At 41.7% G+C, this 27,181-nt stretch overlaps 1 protein-coding gene across 1 annotated transcript in view; it reads right to left on the bottom strand.

The window, feature by feature from the left end:
• Nucleotides 1–27,181, bottom strand: part of cdh4 (cadherin 4, type 1, R-cadherin (retinal)) — a gene marked incomplete at its 3' end in the record, with an annotated part of 230,220 nt that overhangs the window by 38,149 nt on the left and 164,890 nt on the right. Inside the window, exons 6-7 of the mRNA XM_080494878.1 lie at nucleotides 17,055–17,210; nucleotides 11,770–11,914 (exon numbers count right to left, since the gene is read on the bottom strand). Coding sequence (XP_080351004.1) covers nucleotides 11,770–11,914; nucleotides 17,055–17,210 — 301 coding nt within the window. The remainder of the gene's footprint in view (nucleotides 1–11,769; nucleotides 11,915–17,054; nucleotides 17,211–27,181) is intronic.

The raw sequence follows: 27,181 nt of genomic DNA, 5'->3' as shown, positions 1-27,181 counted from the left end.
AAAAAGAGGTGACAAATGCAATGGAGTCCTAGCATGATGGTTTCATGTAGGGAAAAGCACGAGTCCATCATATCTAAAGTTAATAAACACTAAACCAGGGGTATCAAACTCATTTAAGTTCAGGGGCCACATACAGCCCAATTTCAGTGGTAAAATAACTTTGCCATTGAAACCTTTCTTTTTCTTTGTTGTGCACAGAGTATATGTTTTGGAAAAAGTCTCTATTTTCCCAAATCTGAACAATTAATGCTATAAATGACTTTAATCTATATATAAAGCCAATTTTAATAATGCAAAATACAGGGAAATGTCCAAAAATATTTCCACCTGTGGCATTTTGCATGCATGTTTTCTATAAATTCACTCTGTCAGCATCACTTTGAGGCTAATGTTAGTTTAGTAGCATGAAGTAACCAACTTTCATTGTTGAACTACTGAGATCTCAGCTCAGGTCTCAGTCTTGCAGGAGTGCCAAAATTAAAATGAAACAAATGTGGAAATATATAGAAAATCAATAATACAAAAAAATATACAAATGTAGTCGTATTCTTTTTCTATCTCATCTTTACTTATTCCATTTTGCCAATGCTTCTCCTGCTTTGTCATTGCCTTTTCCATTTGCTTTTTGTCATTGAATTTACTGGATGAGGCCAGCCGTCTGGAAAATACTAAAGCAATACAGTACAAATCACCAAGCGCTGTGGCAAAAGGTCCGATTCCATACATTACTAACATTAAGAAAGCTGTGTTAAAAAATCCAATGCTTTCTTTACAATTGTTACAATTTGCTTGGAGGGTCCATGGGTCAGAATGCAGACAGTTTTGAGGATAATGTTATGTTTGACACCACTGCCCGAAACACTCCCTTAATCTTGTTTTACTCGTTTTAAAAAATTGTTGATTTGTGTTGGTAGTTGATTTTCAGTAAGCAAAGTTCAAAAAAAGTTGAGTAAAAAGCTACAGAATATGATGCTCATAAAAAGTGTGGGAAGCATGGTGTGAAGAGGGTGCCCGAGTCCAGTGATGCTATTGCAATGGTGGAGAATGTCTTTGCATAAAACCCAGCACGACGTTCAACAGCTCAGTGTGCAAAGAGCTTGGTTATGAGGATATGTTTGTCAAAAAACTGAATGGTGATTGCTTGAACCGCAGACAGAGTACAGTTGGTGTATCACAAATAAAGTGTTACTGTGGGACAATTCAACTTCTCAACAACTTTGACAACTCATAATTAGCCTCAAGCACAGTTATGTCACATGTATAAAAATGAAACAATCAATGGTTTGAATGTTCAAGAATGAATTAAAACATTCGCATTAGCTTAAGCAACAGTGAAAAGAAGAAGGACCCTTCATAAACAAGAAGAGCCCTTCATAATAAATAAAGTTCTTATTAGTTCTTATTATGAAAAATAATCCACCTCAGGCAAACTGAGGTGGATTTGTCTATTCCAGCCATGAAACGTCTGAGTATATATGTAAATACCTCCTGATTTTTCTTAAGGTCAAAAGGAATGATTTTTCAGTGCCTGTAAAGAGCATTGCATTACTCATGACCCGTCTCCACCTGATTCTCTGACTTACTCACCCATCGGTGAACACATGCAAAAATCCCATGACATTTGAACAAAAAACTGCGTCAGTCTAAAACCGGCAAAGAAACTTGTGCTACTTATAATGCCGGCTTGAGACGTAACCCCATGTGTCCAATAGTTAAACAGAGAGACAAATACCTACCTGGAACAGGTATTCTGGAACATGTGGGTGTTTGAACTGCTGGAGGGTTGTAATGAAAGGTCTCGCTGTGGGAATTGTAGGATTCAGCGGTCTTTGAACCCCATCCATTATGACTCGATGTCATGTGGGATCTGGTCAGTCCTTATTGGAACTGTCTCTCACAAGTCTTTACATTTAACAGAGTTCTGATTTGTTGAAAGAGCTCCTGTAAACGCTACCAGTAGAGTGAAGGAAAATGAAGAAGGAATATGTAATTTAGGAGCAACACTCCCGGACTTGACACGGTGACACACTGGCACCCCAACAACAACAAGCATCACTGTGTGTTTACCAAAGAAAAGACTTGCAGATGTGCATACCTCCTGAATCTCAACAAAATGTTTTCACACTGTTTGATCCAGCTCCTGTCGGGAGTCTGGCACGGAAAAAAAAAGATAGCAGTAAATATCATCCCTAGAATCTGTTCGAGGCTCAAGGGCAACACAGTATTTGTAACTACCCGCTGTTCCGACCACCAGGAAAACATGGCAGCTGATGGGCATCGAGTCAGACCTGCAATATTCTCAAATTATCCAGGAGAATCCCACACTATGCAATTAAATTAAAAGACAATAAAGAGATCACAAAATGAGTTGGCATTTTTAAAAGTTAGAACACGTGCTATGAGAGGAGACTTGAGAAAAGTCCACGATTTACCAGTGAAGAAGTCGTCTCATCAGGTCATGCACACAGATAAAATTGATTTGCTCAAAAGTGTCAGGTTAACTGTTGCCTCGCTGAGATGACAAACATTCATATAAAGATGAAGACCGGGGTGTAAAACACCTCAGAAGGCGACTGGAACTTCCCTGAGCAGCCACCTCCTCTATTTGCTTCCATCACTCCATGTCTCTGCTGCTGTGCCAATCTCTAATTACTCACTCACACCCCCTCCACCCCCTTAGGCAAGTCGGGAACAGAAAGTCTCTTAAATCTCTCAGCAACTGTTAGGAGAGAGAGAGGGAGGAAAATGCAGTCCCCCCTGTCCCCCCTTGGGAGGGTAAATCGACTGTGAGAGAAGGCACTCAGCTGCTGGTTTTGATCTTGCACTCTCATTTCAGAAGGCCTTTTGGAGAGAGACGGTCCATAAAAGGGAACAACTTGCTGTCAGAGTGGGGGAGTGGGTGGGGGCACAGCGTCATGGGGCAGATGTTGTGAGTGCACTTGCAGGCTGTGAAGAAGTCACGCCATCTCCACCAATCTTTATCTGGGGCCACTTAGCGCCATGTAAGGACTATTTGATGTCACAATCTTCAGGCTTTTCTGGACTTTCAGATCATTTTTTGACCTTAGTGACACTGATGTCACATGTACTGCGTGTGTTTTGCACCAGTGTACACTCCAAGTACATAAGAGGCTTAAGGCACCTTATCCACAGGTGGCCAACACCACGGTGCATCTTTTGGCTCAAATTTCACAGATTTAGCCAGCATTATTACACTAATACCTTTTTTTTTTTCTTTCCCTGCATGCGATATTTTGCTCTGGATTCCCGGCATAAAATCACATTATTAGTGTCGGTGTTATTGGGTATTGTGCAGAGACCTGGTGGCAGAAAGTGACAAATGCTGCAGTTTCCAACTGGTCCCGATTGATGGTTTGATCAAATCTTTCCCTATGAAGCATCTGCTGATGGCGATAAGGGCTGTTCCCTGTAGGTCCTCCTCTTTGAAGGCTTTCATACAGCTCTAGATGTGAAGATGTGTTGTAATGCTTCACAGAACCTTTGATATCAGGGTCTGTAGATACTGAAAGTGATGCTACTGTAGCTCATTGCAGACCCCTCCTATGTCGAATTTGAGAAAAGGATATTCAAGGGATTTTATTTTAAAGGGAAATATTGAAATAATTACTTTTTGTTGATATATTGTTCTCTTGAGTTAATTTTTTTTTCTTTTTTGACAAATTATATAGCATATGTTACAGAGACAGTGAAAAGAAATGCAAAATAAAATAAAATATATTACTTTTATCAGATTATTGTAACCCAGGGCTGTCAAAAGTAAGGTCTGCAGGTCAGAAATAGTCGAACCATAAAGTCCAAACCATCACGCAAGCTGAAATTTGCCATAGGTGAGAAATGATGACATTAACGCCAATATAGTTATTTGAACACCAGGGTCACAGAGTGGTTATTCATTTACTCATTTTGAATCAGTTCAGGTGATCAAGATTACTACACAGATATGAAAACAAGTCTAGTGTCGCCATAGAAGATCATTTCTAGATTTTGACATGTTATTTTGATCATTATACGAACCTCCTATATTTATAAAGTCCCCGCGACATGCGATCAAATGTTTTTATGCCTTTGAAGATGTAAATATTTAAATAAAAATCCACTGTGATATGTGAAGGCTGTAAAGCACAATGTGAACTAAGGCATACTATTGTTGAAATTGCAGTACTTTAAATGAAATTTCAGGGTTGCCATGTGTTGTGAAGGGATAGTTCATCAAATGTAAACTTCCTAATAATATATGAATACTTTGTTGCACTAGAATAAAGGCATACATTTAGAGTTCTAGTTATTTATACATTGTAATGCTATTTTTCACCGGTCTGGCCCATTTGAGATGAAACTGTGCTGTATGTGGCCCCTGAAGTGAAACGAGTCCACCCTGGTCCAACCAGTGATGGCGTATAAAAACTCAATTGTGGTATGTGAGAAAACCATTTTCAAATATTTCAAGGTTTTTTTTTCATCTCAGATTACATGGAGCTATTTGTTTGTGAAGTGATGTATTTTCTTTTTTGTTTTTAATAAATGGTGATATCATATAAATTATATAGTTTTGAAATATGCACGATTACAGCTGTACGTGGATATGAAAAATCATGCATTATCATTGTAGACTGTTCAAATCTGCTGTGGCAGTGGGAGCCGAGCAGGAGAACAGAAGTATGTTGTGAGGTACGATGGCCTGGAGCAGCATCTGTCAGCTGGAGAGCTGTGACGGGCTTCATCAGGCCACCTGTTGCAGCCATGCAGCGAGTGGTGTCATCTGAGGCAACACCTGAGAGATTTCATGCTCTTCCAAGCCCTGAGAACACATGCTAATCCAGTTTGGCTCTGTGCAGCTCAGCAGCTCAGCAGTGGGTCCTTTGTTAATCACTGAAAAGGTCAGTTTGTCACAACATTCAATGATTAAGGTCATATTGCACATATTCACAAAGCAGTTTCAAGGCACACAGGCTGTAAATGAGGATCAAAAACAAAGGGAAAAGCAGCTATCGTGTTTACGGGGACAGACACAAGTGAGGAATAAAAAAGAGAAAAGGTAAAAATGGGAATTTAAGGCACTCCCAAACCAGAAATAATGTATAATTTGAGCTTCAAAGAGCTTCAATTTCCCTTTGTCTTATCATAGGCTGATATTTTATTAAACGTTTGTCCTTTCGGTTGTTGCCTTAGGTTTCTAGATTTAAAGTAGCAGAGATTTTGGGATGTTCGGGAAGGTGATGCAAAAAGGGTTTAGTTCAAGTCAGAGTTGATATTAATAATGCACCTCATCCTCAGAGCATATCGTGCATTTGGCCGAGCTCTCTAACTGCGGGGTGGAGAGCAGTGCTGGTGAGGAGAGAGGCGGGCAAACACCCCAAAAAAACAACATCAGCAAAGCTGTGCAGCACTTAACTTCAGGTCTAAACAGAGTGCATTAATAGAAAGTAAAAGATTAAACTGGCAGAGGATATATTAAAGACTTAAATGGGCCACAAACAGTATACAAGTGTGTCTCCTTGAACCGCCACTGAATATGAATGCCGTTCAGTCACTTGTTCTTTGACTAAAAAGGCAATTAGGACAACATGCAGTCTCTTTTCCTAATTAAAATGCATCCATTCAGACACCAATGATGGAGCACAGGAAAAAGGAAAGCTTTTTTTTTTGACACCTCAATTTCGACACCTAACGATGTGTGCTCCACAAACACACGGAAATGACTGCTTAATGAAGAGCAGAGCAATTATACTGTACATAGTTTAATGTGTTCCTTCTGAACACGAGTTAAAAAAAATTTGAATTCAAACACTTGTCGTTTTGTGCTCTCATTTTAACCTCCGCAGGAAAAAAAATCAGAGGGAAAAACAAAGAAAGTAGCTTTTGGATCGTCTGGTTGCCCTCACTAATTAGGAGCTCTGTATACAGACCCACGCTCCGCTGAGGAGTAACCAGTGCTCACACACACACACACACACACACACACACACACACACACACACACACACACACACACACACACACACACACACACACACACACACACACACACACACACACACACACACACACACACACACACACACACACACACACACACACACACACACACACACACACACACGCCATACTTCCCTATATTGTTTACAAATCCCCCAGAGATTAAACTTTGCAGCAGAACAATATCTGAACGCTGTGAAGACAAACACGGGTCCTCGGGGTCTGATTGTTAGAACAGGAGTTCTTCCAGTCGAGACATGCGAGCTGCTTGCACATTCTGCTCTTGTCTCTGGCTTTACGCTGACCACAACTCCTGTTTCTTGATTCTGAGGGAAGGTCTGCAATGCTCCATGCTCCGCAGAGTCTGATAATGATGCGTCCAGCCAAGACACGACAAATGCAAGTATCTCATGAACTGACCCAAAACTTAAAGCCCCACATGTTAATTCACACCTCAGTGCTTCAGCTGGCTGAATTGAAGCAAAGCTATTGAAAGTTAAACTGACACGTCAAGGTTTTAAACCGAGACAAGTGTTTTCGTTCATGCAATTAAAAAGCAAACAAGATCCTCTGGTATTAAGACGCTAAGCTTTGCAATCAATAGAAACATTTTTCTTACAAGTTTTACTGTTAATTAAATCATACAGAAGAAATCCAATAAAAGCAGTTAGATGTTTAAAAAATGGACTAAAGTAATAAAAGGATAATTGCGTGAAGAATCCTCATCTGAGAAAAATATGGTGATGAAAAAAAGTGTTATTTTACATGCACTCATTTCAGCTGTTCTAATAAAGTGTTATGGTAATACATGACAGTGAACTCGTTTTAACAGGTATCCAATGATGCACTCAAGTGGATGTTAGACAAGTCAAAAAGCCCTTTTATATATAAAATAAAAAGGCGCTCAAGCATCTTCTTTCTGCTCGGTGACTCTGCAGCCACAGAACAACAGCCATTTGCTGCTGAGGACGGTGAGAACGGACGACACTTTGAATCCTTGTTCAGAGTGAAGGACGTTGGAAAACAAACATCAGTTAAGGTACTTTTATCAGCCTCGGTAAAATAAACACATTGTTTCTCAAATCCAATGTCAGAATACACAAATGCACCAAAGTGTGAAGAGTCAGAAAATGGGATGTCTGCAGATGAACGTGACGTTTCGCTGGTAAACTGCGGCAAAGAGTGTGTGACTCCAGACTCAGTGTAATTTCAATGATTAAGAAAAGACACAAAAACAGACAAAAACGTAATTTGTGCTTACATTGGTGTTGCGTCATGTTCACAGCACCCATTGGCAGTGCAAATGCAGATGACAAAACTTCAATCGAACGTCTTATTTTAATAACCACATTTCCAAAAAAAGGCTGGGACGAGGAGTAAAATGTAAACACGACAGGGCATAGTCTTCTAAAATTCAGACAAACTCATATTTTATTCATAATAGCAATGACCAAATGTTGAAAGTAGGACATTTTGAATTTATCTAAATTAATGTAATTATTGAACCTCATATTGTTTCATTCTGTGTAACATCTCTTATGACGAGTCTGTAATCCTCAATGAGGAGACCCCTTCCTGGAGTTATTGGAGAGAAACCTTGTCTTATTCTTGGCTGATGCGGCATTCTCGCTGTTCAACAGCCTTCATTGCAGTTTTTATTTTGAATCTTTTTTCAATGATAAAGGAAATGTTTTCATGGATCAAAGGTCTGGAGTGCAGAGGCCAGTTCAGTACCCGGACTGTGAACTCCTGTGGTTGTGGTGAATGCAGTGTGTGGTTTAACGTTTTCTTACTGAAATACAGACTTTGACTAAAGGTGACCTTCTCTGGATGGGAGCAGATGTTTTAAAACTATGTCCTAAATCCTTTTGATTCTGATTCTGATCTATTCTTCAGCAATGATGGCACCTCTACAGATGTGCAAGCTGCCCACACAGTAGGTACTAATGCAACCCCATACCATCACAGGCTTGTGGTTTGTGAGCTGAAAAGACGCACATGCACTGTTTTCCAGTTCAAAATCATGCCTGTTCTTAATACAGTGGTGCTGAAGGGCTTGGACATCACCAGGTCTGACTTTCAGGAGCACACCGGGATTCATCCAGAGTCTATGGATCAGCAGCAATGTATTAGAAGTCATTTTCAGCTTTAATAAACCTCTTTACCTCACCTTTAGTGGCTATTTTGAGATATGTTGCTGCCATTACCTAACATTTTTCATGAACCTTTTATATGCATTTTAGAGTCTGAAATGTCTGTATTTCACTGTGAATAAAATAAAGAGAATAACACGAATGTAAAGTATTGTATAGGTTTCTCCGGGGACTTGGTAGTTTTGTAGTTGAGAGTCGCCCGTAATAACAATCCTTCATCGTCTGTCCATCTGATTGTTCGTATACTCACCATTGTTTATGTTTATAGCGTAATGCTCTGTGCGAATGTGTGTGGTTTCATTACAAAAATAACCAACAGTACCACCTCCTGACCCGGCATGCCAACTACATCGTTTTTAGTGTTTCGGCCATTTCCGTGTAAACTAACATCTTTTTCCAAATGTTGTTATGTAAACTTAAACCGTTTCTGAAACGAAAATGACACCCTTTCACTTGAAATGTTGTGTAAATGGCCTTAAAAGATGTAGACACTAAAGCAGAGCTCTCATTCTCAAGCTCTTCAACCAAAGTGAATGAACTCCTATTTTAGTCTTAATTGTGAACAAAAACCTCTGGCAACACTGTGATGGCAATGAGGATGAATCCTGCTGCAACAAACACCAGTCCTGCAAAAGAAAAACCTTTCAAATTGTCATCTGAGCCCTGTGTGAAATAAGCCGTTTAGGATAATTCTATAATAACTGTTGACGGCTTCTAGGTTTTTGGCTTAAAATAGGTTTGGGAAGACCGTCTCTGAAGAAGGCCATTTGAAGTTCACTCTGTCTGCATCTCAGCATGTTAAAGAAGCAGGTTTTCCCCCCCAAATCAATACATTAACTTGACAGTTTGTTCAGTCTGAATGGAGGTGCTGATGACTGGACCGCCTGCTCATACAGGTAAATAAATCAATCAATTTTGTATATTGTGTAGATGTCATCAATCTAATAGCGAGTTGGCTATGCAATTGCTGTAAAAACAGACATCAAGTACCATTCAGAGTTGCTCATTAGAACTATTGTATCCTTCATTTCAATCATTATTCACTGAAAAGGAAGGGGACTGAAACGCAGAAGTGGTTCAAACTAAAGGGATCTCGTACGAATGAAGAGTAAAAACTAAAACTTGTCAACAATGTGAGGAACAAGAAACAAGGTTCTTTTTAATTAAAGTAAGGAAACAAACTTAGGAGCTCGTAAAGGGAATCTGGCAAGTGAACAGGCACTATCTCATAGGATTAGAACCAGACAAAGCCAAAATAAGTCTCATTCAGACTTTAAACCCATCAAAACAGAGACAGAAGTGTGTCAGTTTATTAAAAAAAAAAAAAAAACACACATCAGGGAATGTGTCCGTCCACACAAAACGCTGTAGTATTTGTACCAGGCCTGCAGAGGCACTGTAATTCTCTATTAAGCTGCCGTTCCACCGTAGTGTGCATGGTGGAGCGGAAGGTTACGGTATGGCAAAGCACACCCAGGCCCAACTCTGTCATTTGGTCCCACCACAGAAAGTATGGCAAAAACGCAAGCGGGGTTGTGAATGACACGGGGAGGCGTCGAGAGAAGAATGTGGAAGTGGCTGATGGTGGCCGGCTTCGACCAGCTGCAACTCTATGGCCGTCCGAGTCGTTCTCATGACACGGCACAAACGTTGTCATTGTAAACAGCAGCGTCCAGCTCCTGCTGAAGCTCCTCCTCCTGTTCCTGAGAGGAGCGTCTGCTTCTCGTTGAAAGACCGTGATGTTGTGTCGCGGCGTATGTAACTAACAATGGGAGGGTTTACGGCCGATGAAATAGTTAAATATTGCGGGCAAGTCGAGAGTGACGATGGACACTACCAATCAGCAGACGGCTGCGTTGTCGCTCCTCCTCACAGGCCGGTTCCTTGGTGCTCGGTATATCGATGGAGGGGTGGCGGAAAATTGTAGCCGGCGGTTTTTCTGTACCATACACAATTTTTTGGGGACCACGTAAAGACCCGTCCCTCCCCGACACAAAAACCACCGTGGGAGGGTGGCTATATTGTGCTGTTGTGCTACACAGCTAATGTATGCAGGTAAAGGAAGACGAAGACGCTGACGAAGGGTTTTTCAAACAAAAGAAATAAATTGTGGTTTTGCTCTCTGAGTACACTGGCTTTATGTGGATGGAATGCCTATCTGATCAGAAATGTAGGCCCGTTTCCATGTGGATGGGCCCGTATTCACAACGCTGGTGTAACAATTGTTGTGAGTCAATCAATGGAAGGCTACATGCAACAATAACACGACAAACACATTACATAGATTGCAGCTAGACTGAAACAAGAAGTAGTGCGACAGAAAGGAATAAAGTTTGACAGAAACATGGTCAGAACACAAAATGAAACTATAAACATGAGCGCAGTGACAAGATATATTTGACAACAACACCAGAAGCTATAAAAATAGAGACTGGGATGACAAAATACAAAGAAAAAGATAGAAACATAGCAAAATATGAAAAAAAAGTACAAGTCGTGTGACAGAGAGCAAGAAATGTATGCAGCGTTTTCACTTGCAGCTTCTGTTTGACGTCGTCTATGAATTTATAATGAGGTTGTTTTATTAAACCATGATGTCTCAGTAAAATCATGGAAACCAAACAGTCATAAAGACATATATTACTATACTGAAAGTGCATGGAGCACTACATCCAAATATAGAGGTAATTATGAGAATTCAGACATGACTGAAGCGCTACAGTGGCTGCAGCCGCACCAACAACTGACTATGTTTGTCAAATACAGCTACGACTTGTGTGAGGTCTCACGTAGATCTACAGTATAAAATAAAATGAGACTGGTTTACATAAGCTACCATATTGAAAGTGTCTCTTCAGGTGTGTCACGATCAGTATTAGAAAGTGTTGCATAACTGCAATACCTTTGGCAGTAGGGTACAAGTAAGTGTCTATAATGGTATTAATACATTTTCTTACGTGTGACAACAATGTAAGAGCTGCTGGCTGTTAGCTTTACTATTACGTGAGGCATTTTTCCTCACAGTAGCGCGGTACTGATTCTACTTGTGGTCACTTTAGATGCAGTCTTTGGAAAAACACTTCCAACAAACTAATGCAACTTCAGCTGAAATTAGTCTCCATGTAAATAGGGGAAAACAGACATTTTTGAAAGCGTTCCAACTCTATCTCCATGTTAAATGGGGAAAACACAGCTTTTCTGAAATGCTGCCACTGTATAGCTGCACCATGGCCATAGTAAATAGTTGTTCTGTACATTTGCGAGTAGAAGCGTGTTTGTGCGGTATCATGACAAAAACAAAAAAACAGCAGCCACTAGTGGCGGTGCATGGTACCTACATACTATACTACAATAAAACTATAATACTGTTTCCAAAATGCTGCCATGCAAACGCAAATGCAAAAATGATGCGTATTCACTTCAAACATTGACTTGTAAACGGGGCCTAAGTGTTTGATTCAGAAGTGCTGACAGCTCAATAAATATGTCACAACAACACCACAGTGGTACAGCGATGTGCTCAATATCGAGGCATCCTAATCTAAAGTTATGTTACTAGATCTTTCTAGACCAGTAAAGCAACCTCACTAGTGACGTGCACAGCAGAGGGGGCTCTTACCTGGTTTGGAGCCTTCGGCCACAGAACCGTTGTAGACCTGGTTCTGAAACTCAGGTCTGTTGTCGTTCATGTCGATCACATAGATATACAGATCAATTGGATTCTCCACCTGGTTGCCATTCATGTCCACTGCATGGGCACGCAGCTGTAGATGGAAAAAAAATGAATCATTTGCAGTCAGCACCACACACGAGGTTGAATGAATATTCTAAATGTAGCGCAGATAACTTTTGACACAGGCTGCTGGCTTGATTGATAGGAAACTGTGCAGACCATCAGCACCGGAAACAAACTCAGCACAACCTTGACTTTGCTAATTGGCGACTTCATTTATCTGGCAAATATTCCATTTCTTGTCTGCCAACAGGGCACGAGTATCCCGTTGGTGTCTGGCACGGACTACAACACCACAGATAGGGGCAAAGTAGTGAAATGTTCCAGACACACAAACAACACCTATTTTGTTGTTAGCACAGCCAGAGGCCTAAAACATATCTGAGAGTTGTTGCTGTTCAGGCTGTGGCTTCTTCGTCTATATTTTTTGGGTGGGTGTGTGGGTGGATGGTTGGGGCGGTTCAGGGAGAATGTTTGTCTCAGTTTGTTTTGACAAAGCCAACCATTTGGATGGATGTCTTGGGCCTGATGAGCGGTTCCCTGACAATGCACAGTGTGAGAATGGAGTGAGCAAAGAGGACAGGAACGAAGAGCGAGGAAAAAAGACGGCTGAGATAAAAGGAGAGGAGGAGAGTGACTGAGTCTTGTGCAAGTAAATGAGAGATGAAAATACAAAGAGGCAGTGTGGGGGTGTGGGGGCCTGAACAGGGAGAGCTGACAAAAGCAATCATCATCTACACTGGGATGTCTTAATCTCCACCACTGCTGTTACACACCCTCCACTCCACACCAATCCCTGCTAATGATATCTAACATAACGCAAAGCTTTGTAATAGCCCTGGAACCAAACCGGCACTGTTCACCAGGACTTACATTACTCTCATTCAATTGCCTAGAATTTCATATTCTCTGCAGAAATGTTATTCAATCACAGCTTGGCTTGGTAAGTGGAGAAGGGCTCTCATTCTGGCTAAAACAGACACACTGGCAGCAAAATATTTTGTGTGCAGGAGGTAGAGCAGGATCTGCCTGTCAGCCTATTTACAGGAAGTCATGATGTACTGTGGGGTGACATGAAAGATTGAATGGCAACACCTGCCTTCACCAAAACACAACTAATCATGTCGGCTTTTGTGGCTGCCTGTCAGGGATGTATCACACCGTACATAAACACACGGCCGCTTGAGCGTGTGTACACGCCGCGCATCCAAGCCCCAATTCAGACACATGTTTACGCCCATTAACACAGACACTGACAAGCGCGGCGACACACACTGGGGGAGCCGCACTCAGCCAATCACAAGAGCCCTCTTTAGCCACTTAATGATCCTCAAGATGCTCGTTTTCCATTGGCTGAAGCACAGCAAACAAACATGGACAGGAGACCCAACAAACAAACAGGCCCAATCTGTTTTCTCAGCTGCGAATGCTGCACGCCGAGGTTGTGTGACCGTGATATGTGTAACTGCTTTAGCACATGGGCGTGTGTGTGTGTGTGTGTGTGTGTGTGTGTGTGTGTGTGTGTGTGTGTGTGTGTAACGTGTGGTAATGGGTGTGCCTTTTCATCTCTTTGTAAAAGAGTGTGTTTTTGTGTATGTTTTTTCCTTGCTGTTTATACAAGGGTATATGTGAGTTTCTGCATTTGTTTTGTTGCTGCCAGAAGCATACATGTATATTCTTGGGCAGCGGTCTGTTTATATGTTTGGTAGAATTGGAAATGTGATCTGAGGGCTTGGAAGAGGGTATGTGGTACAGGTTTGCAAATATGTGTGTGTGTGTGTGTGTGTGTGTGTGTGTGTGTGTGTGTGTGTGTGTGTGTGTGTGTGTGTGTGTGTGTGTGTGTGTGTGTGTGTGTGTGTGTGTGTGTGTGTGTGTGTGTGTGTGTGAAGCGTCATTGGTATTCTTCATGGTAAGCTTCAGTATGACTGGCTCAACCACAGAGTAGAAATACAGTTTACACCTGTCCCACTCCCCATCGACTTCATTAACTAACATAAAGACACTGCAACTGATCCAGTGCAGAGTTTTGGTTTTGAACGCAATGCTTATATACATTTCTCAGTCATTTCTCAGACATTTAATGTATGTCAGTGTCCAAAAATATTTCCTCCTCAGTTACCACAACTGTCATAATGTACAGTTTAATGCAAACTCATGCGGTTTACTGCTTGCAGTGTCCTCTATGTCAGTGGTTTCCAACCGACTTTTCATAAAGCAGCCCCCAGACTGCAACTTAAGGATGATCTGATTAAAATAAGACATAACAGAGAAACCAGGTGGAGACACCCAGTCTCCCAACATGAAAGCATTGAGTCGTTTCCCTGGGGTGTGTAAGATTATTAAAAGTATCTAACTAACCTAAGACAGGGCAAATGTGCAATCTGCAGGATTATAATTGGTGCTCAAGCAAATGCTGGTAATTATTTTTAATGACTGTTTCGAGCATATGGTAAATACTATATTAGAAAAATATTGGCATTTACAGTGAGAGTCACTGTCAGCTTCACAGTTCCAAAACCATGGCTATAGGCTTGCTCATTATCAACATACATTATTCACATCATACTGCCTGAGGTATTTATGGATTTTTTCCCAACATAGTCCTGCAGCTATTTTATACATATGTACACTGTATATCAAATGACTGTCACTGGTGTGTTCAAGTACAACAGAAACTTCCCCGTCCACAACAGAAGATGCATTCATGCAAACCAAAAAGCCAGAGAGGGAGAAAAGAAATCCCTGACATCCAGACATTCTCATATTTGCTCAGTTCTCCTTGTGCCCTGCTGCCTCGCAGTAGCTCTGTCTGACAAAAGTGAAGCTCAGGCTAACACCCACTCTCCTCACCTCACAGATCACTTCCCCCTGGTGCTAGTCTGACAAAAACAGCAGCCTCATCTCTCTTTTCTCTTGAACCCAAAACTAACAAGCAAAGTTTGGCCTGTGAGAGCACAGCAGTGCTGGGAACTTCCTGTCAAGTTGAAAGAAAGTGAGCCATTGACTAAATTTCCCTTGGGTCAAACGCCGGCTACATTCCCTGGCACTAAATCATACATCACATCACAAGCAGCAAGGGTCCACGGAGTCTAAATACGAGGTGAAATCAACTTGAAGTGCCCCTCAACCTAACATGCTGTTTTCACTACTGGCTGTGTCAAATAAGAACTGTTTACTGAGAGGTTGTCCTTTCCCAGGGACCAATAACCTGCCCGCTTTATTGATCCCAATTTGCTGGTTGAGTGTACGAGTTGGTGTGGAGAGACAACAAACATGCACTTAAGACAATGTCAAGAGCCTTAATGCCGCAAGGAGCGTAACAAGAGGATGGCTGGAAACCAAAGGACACACACACACACTCACAAGTACAACAAAAACAAACAATCACGAGACAATGATGCAGACATATGTGATAGTTCTATTTTGTTAAAAGAAGATGCGCGAGTGTGTCTATTGTATGCATGCGTCTGGGCGCGTGCACAGAAGAGTCTCAGACCCCCCCCCCCCCCCCCCCCCACACACACACACACACACACACACACACACCTTCTTCTTTCGTTCCTCCAAAGACAGGAGCAAGCTTTCAAATTAGCTCTATCAGCAGCACAGCCATCTATCACTATGACAGGCATGCGGGCGTTGTGAGCCTGACACCAGTGCTCACCTCAAGAGGAAGTGTTAGTCTGTGCTGATATGAACCAAAACCAGTAATGTGCGTATATATGAACCGATGGCCCAGCTTTCAGTCAAGTCTCATGTGGTCTGCATATTTAATTCACACATCCACAAAGCTGTTTAACCTGAGGGTCCTGAGAGAGCCAGGATCAGTTCAGTTCGTGCGTGAGTCCGTGTGTGTGTGTGTGTGTGTGTGTGTGTGTGTGTGTGTGTGTGTGTGTGTGTATTCTTCTCTTTATAGGAAGCATAAACAAAAAGACTATCAAAACATTTGGGTCTAAACAACATTGCTTAGGTCAATTTTACCCACAGGTCTAATGTTTAAATGAAGATTATGGTCATGGATAGGTACTTAGTGATTCGTTATTTGAAATTTGGGAGTTGTAAAAGGGAGCAGCATAAAAAAACCCACCAAAAAAACAAAAAACAAATACATATGTCAATGGTATAATACAGCGCCTTCCAAGCCAGTCAAAATTTACATGATTGCATGTAGGTAAAATAAGTATTGCGCAAGCAGAATTGAGTCTTTATTGCAAAGTTGTAGTAAGAATGATGATCGCACTGCATGTGCTATGTTTTGTACTAAGCAAAATGCTCTTCCTTCAAAGATTTATAAAGATTTATATACAGTGTATTCACAACTATGATGTGAGGTCTGAGGTCACACTTGCTGTTAAAAGTCAGAGTGAAGGAGCAGAAAAAGTGTGTGTGTGTGTGTGTGTGTGTGTGTGTGTGTGTGTGTGTGTGTGTGTGTGTGTGTGTGTGTGTGTGTGTGTGTGTGTGTGTGTGTGTGTGTGTGTGTGTGTGTAAGGGGAATCCTATGGGCCGCATACAGACGGACTCTACAGCTGTCGGCCTGACCTGCTGAACAGCACAGCTGCTCAGAGTGCATGAGGTGAGTGTGCACCTATGAGTAGGCCTTCATTGCACAAAGCAAAACTCGAAGCTGCAAGGCATACAGTGGACATACAGAAGAAGAAAAAAAAAAATTCTTCCCAGGGAATACACAAATCCATTATCTGTCGGCATGCCACACAGGCACATGTGCACACTTTTACAGAAACGGGAGCAAAGTTGCACCTGCTCATTAGGTCTGATGATAGAGACAAAAACAATGGCTTACCTCGGTTTTTCTCTCTTTCCCACTTTTCTACCCATCCTGTGCGGCTCTGTGCAGCTAAACCTCACTCTAAACTGCAGCTTAAGTGGCAGTGCGTTTTGTCCAGGCATTCTTCATTTCATCGCTGGCTTCAGCATCAATCAAGCCCTGGAGAGGCTGGTGTGAAGGCAGTGCACATCAGAGAGCCGCTCTGAATGTGCTCCAACTTGTGTTTTTGTTTTGGCAGATCAACATTACACTCAAAGGTAGATGAAAAAGAGAAAAGCCAAGGCAAATGTCCACAAGGATGGATGTGAGGTAATGAGGCAGATGTAACTGGAGCTGGTGAAGGTGCAGAGACAAACAAGGCAGACGGGACTCATTTCTTGCTTACATGGAAAGAGGCTCTCTCCTCTCTGTCCAGGGGTTGGGTGACAAACATGTTGCCACTGATGGGATCTATGTTGTAGATGCCACTCGGGGGCTGGTCAGCACCTGCTCCAGTGATGCTGTAGCGGATGCCGACGTCCTTATCCTGATCGGAACGGATCTGAGGATAGAACCGGAGGAAAGAAGTTTAGCAGAGACGGAAAAAAAAAAGGATTTTTTTCCCCCCACTCAGTCTTTGCTTTTCGGGCTTTCGGCGAACTTGCAATAAAAAGAACAAAATGTTCAGTGCACAGTATGTGGCATAAATTGTCAAAAGCACATTGTGAAGGAAAACCAAAAGCATGACTAAAAACTGAGCGTACAGGAGCTGTTTGATAGATACATTGATGATAACAATTCTGCAGAAAGCCTTCTTTTGTGTTAACACTTTGAACCTACAGCCTGAAGGTAGAAATAGAAAATTGAACCATGTGCAAGTCGGGAAAAAGATCTGATGCCAGCAGATGCGACCTGTTGAGCTTTTGGATTTCTTTGTCTTAACAACGGCATCTAAAAGGCTTTTCTCAGTGTAAAATACCTTTTTGTCCAGCAAAAAACATGTATTGCTGATGGTTATCTTTCCGGAATATGTAAACATGTCTCTATTCTCAGCTGCATATGACTGATCTTAACGTCTCGGAGCATTTTTAACAGTCTGGTTGTTATTTCAAACACAACTCAAACTGTGAGTGATTTATTTTACATCGGGCAGGTTTCAGTGTTAATGGATCCCGTGTCATTGCAATGAAAATGGCAATATTTTTGTTCAATGCCTTGAAGCCTTTAAAGAAGACAAGATGACATGACATTCACAGCATTTCTTCCCTTGGGATTGATTTTCTGTAGGATTCAACAAATATCCAGTGCCTCATAAATTTGCGGCATTATCGTTGCACTGAATAATTCGGTAGGTCTGAAAGTGTTACGGTCACCAAGTCGGTATACAAGCACTTCCACCTCCTGACAGTCACAATACTCCCCCAGAAAATGCATTCAAAAACATTTCATTTGTTGGACTTTAATGGTTAAACACATCGTGTGGCACATAGTAATTCAAGCAGTATTACTGCTTTTGTAAATGACAGACAGGGTGAAAACAGATGTTTTGCTGCAGCAAAATGTTCAGAGAAAGCATATCCTGACAGTTAGAGGGGTTAAAAGAGTAGTTTGACAGTTTAAGAAAAGCTTTCCTTGCTATTGATATCACTCTCATGTCCATCAACACAAACATGAAGCTCAGGGCTGCCAACTGTCAGGCTTTTGACTCAGAACTCACACTTTCACAAATTTTCTCACCATGAGCTGCAGTTTTTAGCGGAACCTAACGTGTTGAAACTAAATATTCTATTGTGCATCTACTACTGAAAAACACACAAAGCAATACCAGACGCTAACGCTGAAAATGATGGTCATTCTGTATTTATTGCAAATTCATTTAGATTTTTGGTTTAACTTAAAACACAAGTTTGGCTTATTAAAACCCCTCAAAATATTCTATACTGTCACTGAAGCAGTTCGGTACTGGAGAAGGTTCTCAGTCTGAGGACAAACTGTAATTACAGAAATGCTTTTCATGTAATTATGACCCTCCGCGAACCTGAAGTGAGGAGATCAGCAAGATCTCATTCATATCATTCAAAGGATGCTATTTTCATCATCTGCGGTAGCACAAGAGCTTGACACACACAAGCCGAGTGCAGATGCAGTATCATGGTGAATTAAAACCACAGTAGTGCCCACTTCTGCAAATCCTCAACCATAAATTCAGCGAGTGATTACGCTGAGCCCTCCATTATTACAGGTTATTCTAGGAAACAATGCGCTCAATATTACAGTAAAGGTCGACCTGCAGCTGCTCTTCAAAAATGTGCACAGTTTGTACTTGTTAAGGAGTGATTTTTTTCCCTGCTCAAATGTTTGTTACTTGGAGTCGAAAAACTTTATTCAATTTCACAGAAAAGAAAGTTTTTTGAGCGGTGAAGCATTGCTTCAACCTTAGACCCATTTGTCTTCTATGCCACTTTATCCAACTTAGTGTTGCACACCACAGGCATTTACAGTCACCAGATAACATGGAGATAACGTGCAAACTCCACGCTTGAAGTTTCCCCAACCTTACTTTCTGCAGCCGTGCCTTTCCGTTCCTGCCTCAGAAAAGGTTTCTGTATGTTTGTGGTTATCACTGCACCACATCATGTGATTTACCAATCAGAAAGCTTGAAAACAGTAATTAGGAAATTGAACATGACAATGCATAAAACCACTCTGATTACAACTGTAATAATTCCCAGACTCACACATTAAGAATAATTATTGATAATTAGCACCAGTTTTGCATGTTGTGGGATGAGAACTATGATTATATACATTATGATTTAATCTGCAAACATATTTGGTAGATTAATTGATAATGTATAGATTATTAGTTCTAGTCCCACAACATGCAAAAGTGGTGCTAATTATTAATAGTTATTATAAATATGTGAGTCTGGGAATATATAATCAATTATTCTGCTAAATATATTCGTATTTTATCATCTCATAAATGAGCCTAAAAAGAAAAACCGCTAAAAATTGTATTTCAATAGTCAAGAGAGTTGCATTTCATATATAGACGAGTACAATATTCAAGAAGTTGTAATGAGGAACATCAATCTTCAAAATAGCTGCCAATTATGTTGTATTTCAGTTACTACTTAAAAAAAACCCAAAAAAAATAAGCAAAAAAAACAAACCAGTGCCATATCTAATTAAATCACATTTCTGTCTGACCCTACTCTTAGCTTTTGAACACATCACAGATATTTTTTGGGGGGAGTGAACTATCACTATGGTTACAAGTCGGAGGGAATAATCAGAGTCAAATGGAGGGAAAAAAGAAGGCCTGACTCTTTTTTATTTTCTCTCTATCTTTCTCTTTCCCTCCTATGCAATTTTCCTGGTCTGTGGGACTGCAGATCATGCATGAAAATGAAATTACTTCATCCGTTCAGCAGTGACGGCAGCTGCTGCATAAAACATTTCTCTGTTTGAACATGATACCCTCTCTCTTAATTTCCAATGTGGCGTTCGCGCACCCACAGTGCACCACTCCGTTGCATCTTTCAGCACTACAATTTTCATTTCCTGTGCTCGCATCGAACACGATCCACTCGTGGACCCCGCAGGTTCTGTTTAGTGGAACTTCTATCAATCAGCGAAAAGGTCCTACTCAGCCTACATGTAATCGCTGTCGCATGATGAGGATGATACTGCAAGAGTAATTACATTTCTTATTCACAACGCCCACCACCTGCCAATCAAAGCGGGATGAAAATATGGAATAAATAACAATGGAATTTGATCATTCACCCTCATTATTGGTTTCATCTGTTTGGATAACACAGAGATAATGCTCAGCAGAATGGACAGATTATGCATTTCAGCAATGGGAGTGTGCTGCGGAAATTCTCCGTCTTATCCGAGAGGAGTAAAAACATGTTCAGGACTCGCTATTTGAAACCGGGAGGAAAGAACTGAGGCAAGCCACAAAGTAGCCCATATGCTCAAGCTGCAAGTACAAGGGGAAAAGGGGATGGGGAAGAAAAAAAGACAGCAGGAAAACAGAAAGATTTATCACCACGCAGGAGCTATTTTTGCATGAACATTTCCTGTGTGCATGAGAGGCTGCTTGTATCCATGTATGTGTGTTTAGTGGGGTGTTTGACAGGTAGGAGATTCTCTGTGTGTGTGCACCAATGCTTGGATCAAAAGGAACTGCTCAGTTCAATAATTCAGAAGGCCGTCATGTGGGAAACACACTTATGAAATTTTCACCTGCCACAGGCCTGTGATTCTGCATGCGGGTGCGTGTGAGCGGCTGCTTGCCGAGTGTGTGTGTTTGGGCGCAATCTGTCTTTTTCTTGGAACTTCAAAGCTGACCGTGTGCAGCTTGGCACGTCGGTATAATAGCCCCAAGTGGAGACAAAGAAGCTCTCACGCATCATGTGGCCTCTGCCGCCGTGTCTTCTTAAAATCAAGGCCACCTGAGACCACATGTCACATTTGCTGGCGTCTCTTAATGAAGAGTCTTTATATCAATAAATTGAATAAATGAAGAAGCATGGCTTCTTGGAGTCCTGGGAATCCCATGAGTGACAACTGCTCAATTGATCCATTTGAATAGAATGCTAATGATGAAAGCTGGGATTTCTGCAGTCCTCTCTCCCTGTTTAATTCTCCTCCTTACTTCAGCACTTCCTTGCAGACAGAACGGATACTAATAACACTAAAAATAGCAGGGAGAAGCAGATGCAAGGGACTTAACTGGCTGTCTGTCTCCGTCAGATCAGACCAGACATCAGATAAGTGACCTATTTGTAGCTCTTTCAGAGTGATTTCCTTGATTACTGACAACTGGGATCCTCTGGGACAAGCTATCAGCGTGAGAAGAGGAGATGGAGAGGGATGGAGGCTGGAAGACGGGGAGGAAAGCAATGGGGAATTGGGGAAAATTAGATGAAGAATTAGTGTTCTGCTGAAACTCCTTGGGGTGACACAAGGCACACAAACAGATAGAGGGAACCAAATGGAAACAAATACATTTCCATTTATTGAGCATAACGGCTGGTTGCCTAATTAGCGCACTGTGAAGTTTCAGTCTGTCCAAATCTCCTTTAATTGATCCAGCCCTGTATGATCATCCTATCTGCATAAGTAGTTTGATGCCCACATAAACAGGCACTAATTTGGTGTTTATTTGATGATATTTTGCATTTCATCCACTTGCTCCATGTCTGACTTGTTTTGCGCGAAACTGCAAACAGAACAAAGTGCTCTTCCACTATTCAAGGGATACATGTTCAGCTGCACTTTTCATTCCTCTGCAGTATTTTGCTTCCAGGAAACAACTCTCCTTCAAATAGGAAGTCATTAAAGGATTGTGTGCTGGAGGCACCCACGGGATCATTAAGGGTTACTGTGTGCTTTGGGCTAATGTCACACAATAATGGGAATCTGTGGTTTACACTCTTTGATAGCCTTTTTTTTATGTCTCATCTACACTTGATGTTTGGGGCCAGCGTTGGAGGCTTTTGGCTTCACACGTATCCTCGCTCTCTCTGTAATATATAGAATTTTATGGCCACGGTCACCTCGCATTGCCTTTAGACCACATAAAATGCCCCACTACATGTTAGGCTGGTCTAAAAACACTCACCCATACTGATGTGAAAAGGACAGAGTCTCACTTGAAAATTCGTTTGATGCAGGAGCATTGGATGTATCGGCACAGCTTTCAGCTACAATCAGCCTCATATATATATATGTGACTATATAAGCTTTTTAAACTACTGGACATTTGGCTCAGAAGTTGGTCCATATCTCTCAACATGACTTGGGGGAAAAAAGTACAAGAAAAGTGCTTACTATTTGCACTTGTCATTGCTCATATACTCATAAGCAATAAACAGTGACACTCCCTCTCATGACGAGCCATTTTTAACTATGAGGCTGATAGCAAATATTACAATGACTCCTAATTAGAAAGAAAAAAAAATAAAGTCAAATGAAAAGATAGTCCGAGAGCAACAATAAAGTGGTTCTGCAAGAAGTGGCCATGTTACCTATCAGTGTCCAGTAAAAGCTCACCACTGGAAAAATAAATGTTCCAAACCGTATCTCCTCCAAAATCCTTTGCTGGAAAACTAAACCTTTTGAAGAGAATCTGCAATCGACGACTATTCACGCAGGTTCAGTCTAACTTTTTGAGCTTTCCTAAAGTGAACAAAAAAAAAAAAAGAGTCTTGGCTTCGAAAAATATGTGTTTGGACCAAAATCATTCACAATTATCACAGTGAGCAGTTGAAGCTTCCCTCCCAAAACCACCTCAATCTGCCATTGCTTTCCTCTACTTTGTCACATGTATATCTGTGGTGGGGATATGTGTATTTTAATTCATGTTTGAACAAACTGGCAGAGCAGATAAAGTAGACACCTTGTTTGGTCAGCTGGAGAGCTGCCTGCAAATCTGTGTGCACGGAGCCACAACACCATGGACAATCTCATGTTTCCTGTTTAATGTCCATCAGACCAAGAGACAAGCGAGATCAATTATTTACAGATTATAGTTTGAGTGGACATGGACATAAAATATAATAAAAAAAAAAAAGTGTTAAAAGCATGTGATACATTAAACAGGTAGATATAATATGGAATTACAGTTTGGTAATCAAGTTTGAAGCGTCATTTGTCTGCAGAAGGTAAATGCACTGAAGCAAAAGTAATAGTATTTTCACACTGAGATGCATTATGGGAGGAAAAGATGCCAACCAGTCAGAGCACAGACATGCTATGACTGAGCTGTCAACCATAATTAAGACAGCATCTGCCAAATCTCTGGATGCCTGTAAAAGAGTCGACTTTCAGAGTGGATCGCTCATACGCTGAGGAGCCTGCAGTGCTGTTAGACTTTATCTCCTCCTCTGAGGTATCACTTTACACCCGTGCGCATAAGACATATGGTTTTTTAGTGGTGATGAAAGCGTGATTCTGAATTTTTACTGTCCAAACTGAAATGAGACACTGCTCCGAGTCAGGATTAGTGTGAGGGATGCTGCTTTAGCATTCGATGGCATATTCATCTTGTGGATTTAGTGAAAGTAGAAAACAATCAGACCATTTCTGATGTTTTAAAAAAAAAAAAAAAGGGGGGGGGGGGGGGGGGGGTTATTGATAACAAATCAAATTTGCTCTCTGATGCTTATACTTTTGCAGCTTTGCAGAAATTTTCCTCCAGTCAAGCAGATTTCCAAAAAATTCAGCAGCAAGCTCATACCTCTCGTTTCCGTTTGCTTTACGGCTCATTCTATATCACTGCCTGCACATTCAGGGGAATTACTGGCAAGCTATATTTTAAAAGTGCTGCCTTCTTAATTTCCACAGCACTATACCAGTTTCGGAGCGGGCCTGGCACTTTGGTGAGCCGTTTTAAAGAAAGCCAATGGCAATGTCATGCAGAACGAGAAAGAAAAACATTACTTTTTCGGAGCTGTTTTACTTTGGCGACACCATTGGGGGGTGGAAACTCTTGTGGGATGACAACAAACCTTTACACTTGCAGTGTTGCTGCGATGGCTGCTGACATGTATTACTGTGGATGGTTGAGTTTCTGTGTTAACAGCGTTATCAAAAGCAGCTGTGCATCTGCGAACGACACAGGCACTGTGAAAATCGCTGTTTGATAATGTCTCATCTTTCCCTGCTGTAATACAGTATCTGTTTTCCCTTTGTTGAACATGAGGGAAATGGCAAAACTACATGCTTTTTAACTTCCTCTTAAATTTCAGTTTTGCATCGCTTTGATCCCTCCTGCTGTGTGCTTGTCACTCTTCAAAGCTGATGTGCCCTGCTTTTGATGGGGATGAGGAATTCAAATAGTCTGATAGGCCATCCACACAAACATCCAAGGAAATGACATTGGAGGAAATAAGAAAGCGGGAGGATGAAAGAAATGGAAAGATGGGCTGACAAAATGGAGACAAATTTCCAATTAGGGAAAACGTGGGACCTCAAGTTTTTTTTTTCTTTTTTCCCCCCTCCTTTGCCAGCCTTCAAAATTCTTGCAAATAATACAATAACAACCTCACATGCAAGAGTGTGGCAATAAATGGAGGTAAAATCTGTCAGTTTTAGCAGAGTCATGCGAAGGGAACGGTGCGGATGGTTTTAAAAATAGTCATATAGGAGGTCTGTGAGGGAGAAGCGGCACAGAGCTCAGGTTTAATATCTCTCAAGTGAAAGCCACTGACAGCCACCATCGCACACAGTTATCCTTGATACTCATAAAGAACAGCACGCAGGTAGGCGAGTCCATTATGGATCGGAAACCGAATGGGAAATGAGCCGAGTCTCATACAGCTCTGGAATATGTCTTCTGTTTTTTTTAGTTTGTACACCCTCCTTTTCATTTAGTCTGCTCTTCCATTCAGTCCCTATTTGCACTGCCATATCAGTTTGTCTACCTCTTTCTGTCTCTCCTCCACTCCGTCCTCCCATTTCTCCCAGTGGGACGGAGGCTGTGAGAATTCCATCAATACAGATGAGCGAGTGTCGCCACCTGAGGAAGGCTCGTCTGCTCTGGTACTGACACTGTTATCCAGCTATTCTTCTCCACTTTTTTAACACGGTCAATTGAAAGCAATCCTCGGAGTTTCTAAGGTTTCCTGAGGTAATCTCTATGATGTGGATTTGGATTGAAAGATAATAGAGTGAGACTTCTTCTGTTTTTTTCTTTTTTTCATGGCAATACAAGGAAACACAAGCTCAAGTCTTTCGGAGGCAATATTTTTCCCACCAGTGAGACGCTTTTAATGTGATGTATAAGAGAAAAAGACAATCCAGTTATATGGGAGTGTGAGAAGGAGGAAAGGAAAGAGGCTCGATGAAAAAGCTCGGAAAAAGCAGCGGCATTGTCAAGTAATATGTATTTTAATGAAGAGCCCAAGTGTTCTGATTGCTGGCAGCACACTCAATAAATAACTCTATAATGAAACAGTTTGGTGGTCTTTTGAAAGGACAGATTTAGCATCTTTGGAAGAGAGATTCTTTTAATATACTTATCACGGTGGTAGCTCAAATTTTGAGTGTGCCCCCCCCAATCCTGGACGTCATTCATGTTCACCCACAGAAGAGAAAGAAGTCCCACTACTTTAACATTTTGTGCTTCCCCCTCCAAAAAAGAAAAAAAGAAAAGAGAAAAACATTAGAAGCTTTCTCGTGCGTGTGCATGCACGTCACTACCTCCACATCAGACCATTAGTCAGACGGAGGACTGAAATGTAGGATTGGAAAAAGGGGGCAATTATAGGGAGAACAAATATTAATGGAAGTTAAGAAGTGACTCACAAACCCAATTATGGCATTAGCCAGGCAATTTAGATGAGCTTTGCAAGGGGCGAGAATCCTGTTGAAATGTACCAGCGGTCTCTCTGCATTAACAATGGCATTAATTTCCCGATTTGCAGTGAGAAAGAAGAAAAGAGCAAATGCAGCCATTCTGTCTCCCTTACAAAGACTGTCACATCCCCTAATACTACGATGGGAATGGATGGAACAGAGACAGACAAACTTGTCTTACTGGTGTGAATACACTGCAGCCCTCTGGAGAGACTCAACTCATTAAATAGTTCCCCTTTCCTATTCCACACAAGATTTCCTAAAACGGGGCTGATCGCTAAACTGCACAGCAGCTCCTGCGTGAGGAGAGAAATATTCCACCTGATAATTACCAGCGAAGACCCGGTTTGCAGCTGGAAGGCTGACTGAAGGGAAAGACCAGACCATGAGGGGATACAGACGGGAGGTGTAGTTTGAGATATAGGAGAGGTGGAAGAGTGAGAAGGATTCTCCTGCTCTTGCACTTTTCTTATCGTCCTGCCTCCATTGTCACAGCGTCTCCTCGACCCACGCTGCTACCTCATGCTCCCATAGGAGACATGCGGCCATGACAGCCTGGCCAATCAGCACCACCCCGAGGCCAGTTGAAAGCCCTTCTGGCATGCCTCCGGCTAGCGGAGTCCAACCAATCGGTTAGGGGCCAGGCTTGAAAGGAGGTCCATGGTTGGCTCAGGGAGCTGCCAAGGCTGCCAATGAGCGTCCAGAGGGGAGCTCGAGTGACTCAGAGGGAGGCTGCCAGCGGGGTCAGAGTGGACGAGGGCAGACTGACAGTTATTTAGTGAGAGGCTGAGCTCTGTGTCACTCACAACAGCACTCAGCCTTTGTACTAGTGGTCCAGCTCTAATGGGACTGTCACCTTCTAATTGTCCGACTGGGGATGCTGCGAATGACAAACATGCTCTTGCTCAAATGTGCGGACAATACGCAGGGACAGACACACAATCAGACACATGCCCCAACAGACACAGGCAACAAAAGCCCAAGTGCACATGCATGTTTACAATAGGTTCTTTTTTTCTTTTTGTTGTGCTGGAGGAGATTTGTGAGGGTGAATTTCTCACATCAAAAAACAACTAAACATCACCTGAAGTGAAATCCTGGGGCTAAGATCGATATTTTACCTGTTGCTTTGCAGTTTGTTGAAATGCATAAAGGAAA

The sequence above is a fragment of the Blennius ocellaris genome, assembly GCF_963422515.1.
Source record: "Blennius ocellaris genome assembly, chromosome: 4".
Lineage (NCBI taxonomy): Eukaryota > Metazoa > Chordata > Actinopteri > Blenniiformes > Blenniidae > Blennius > Blennius ocellaris.
This window is presented reverse-complemented; position numbering and strand designations above follow the sequence as displayed.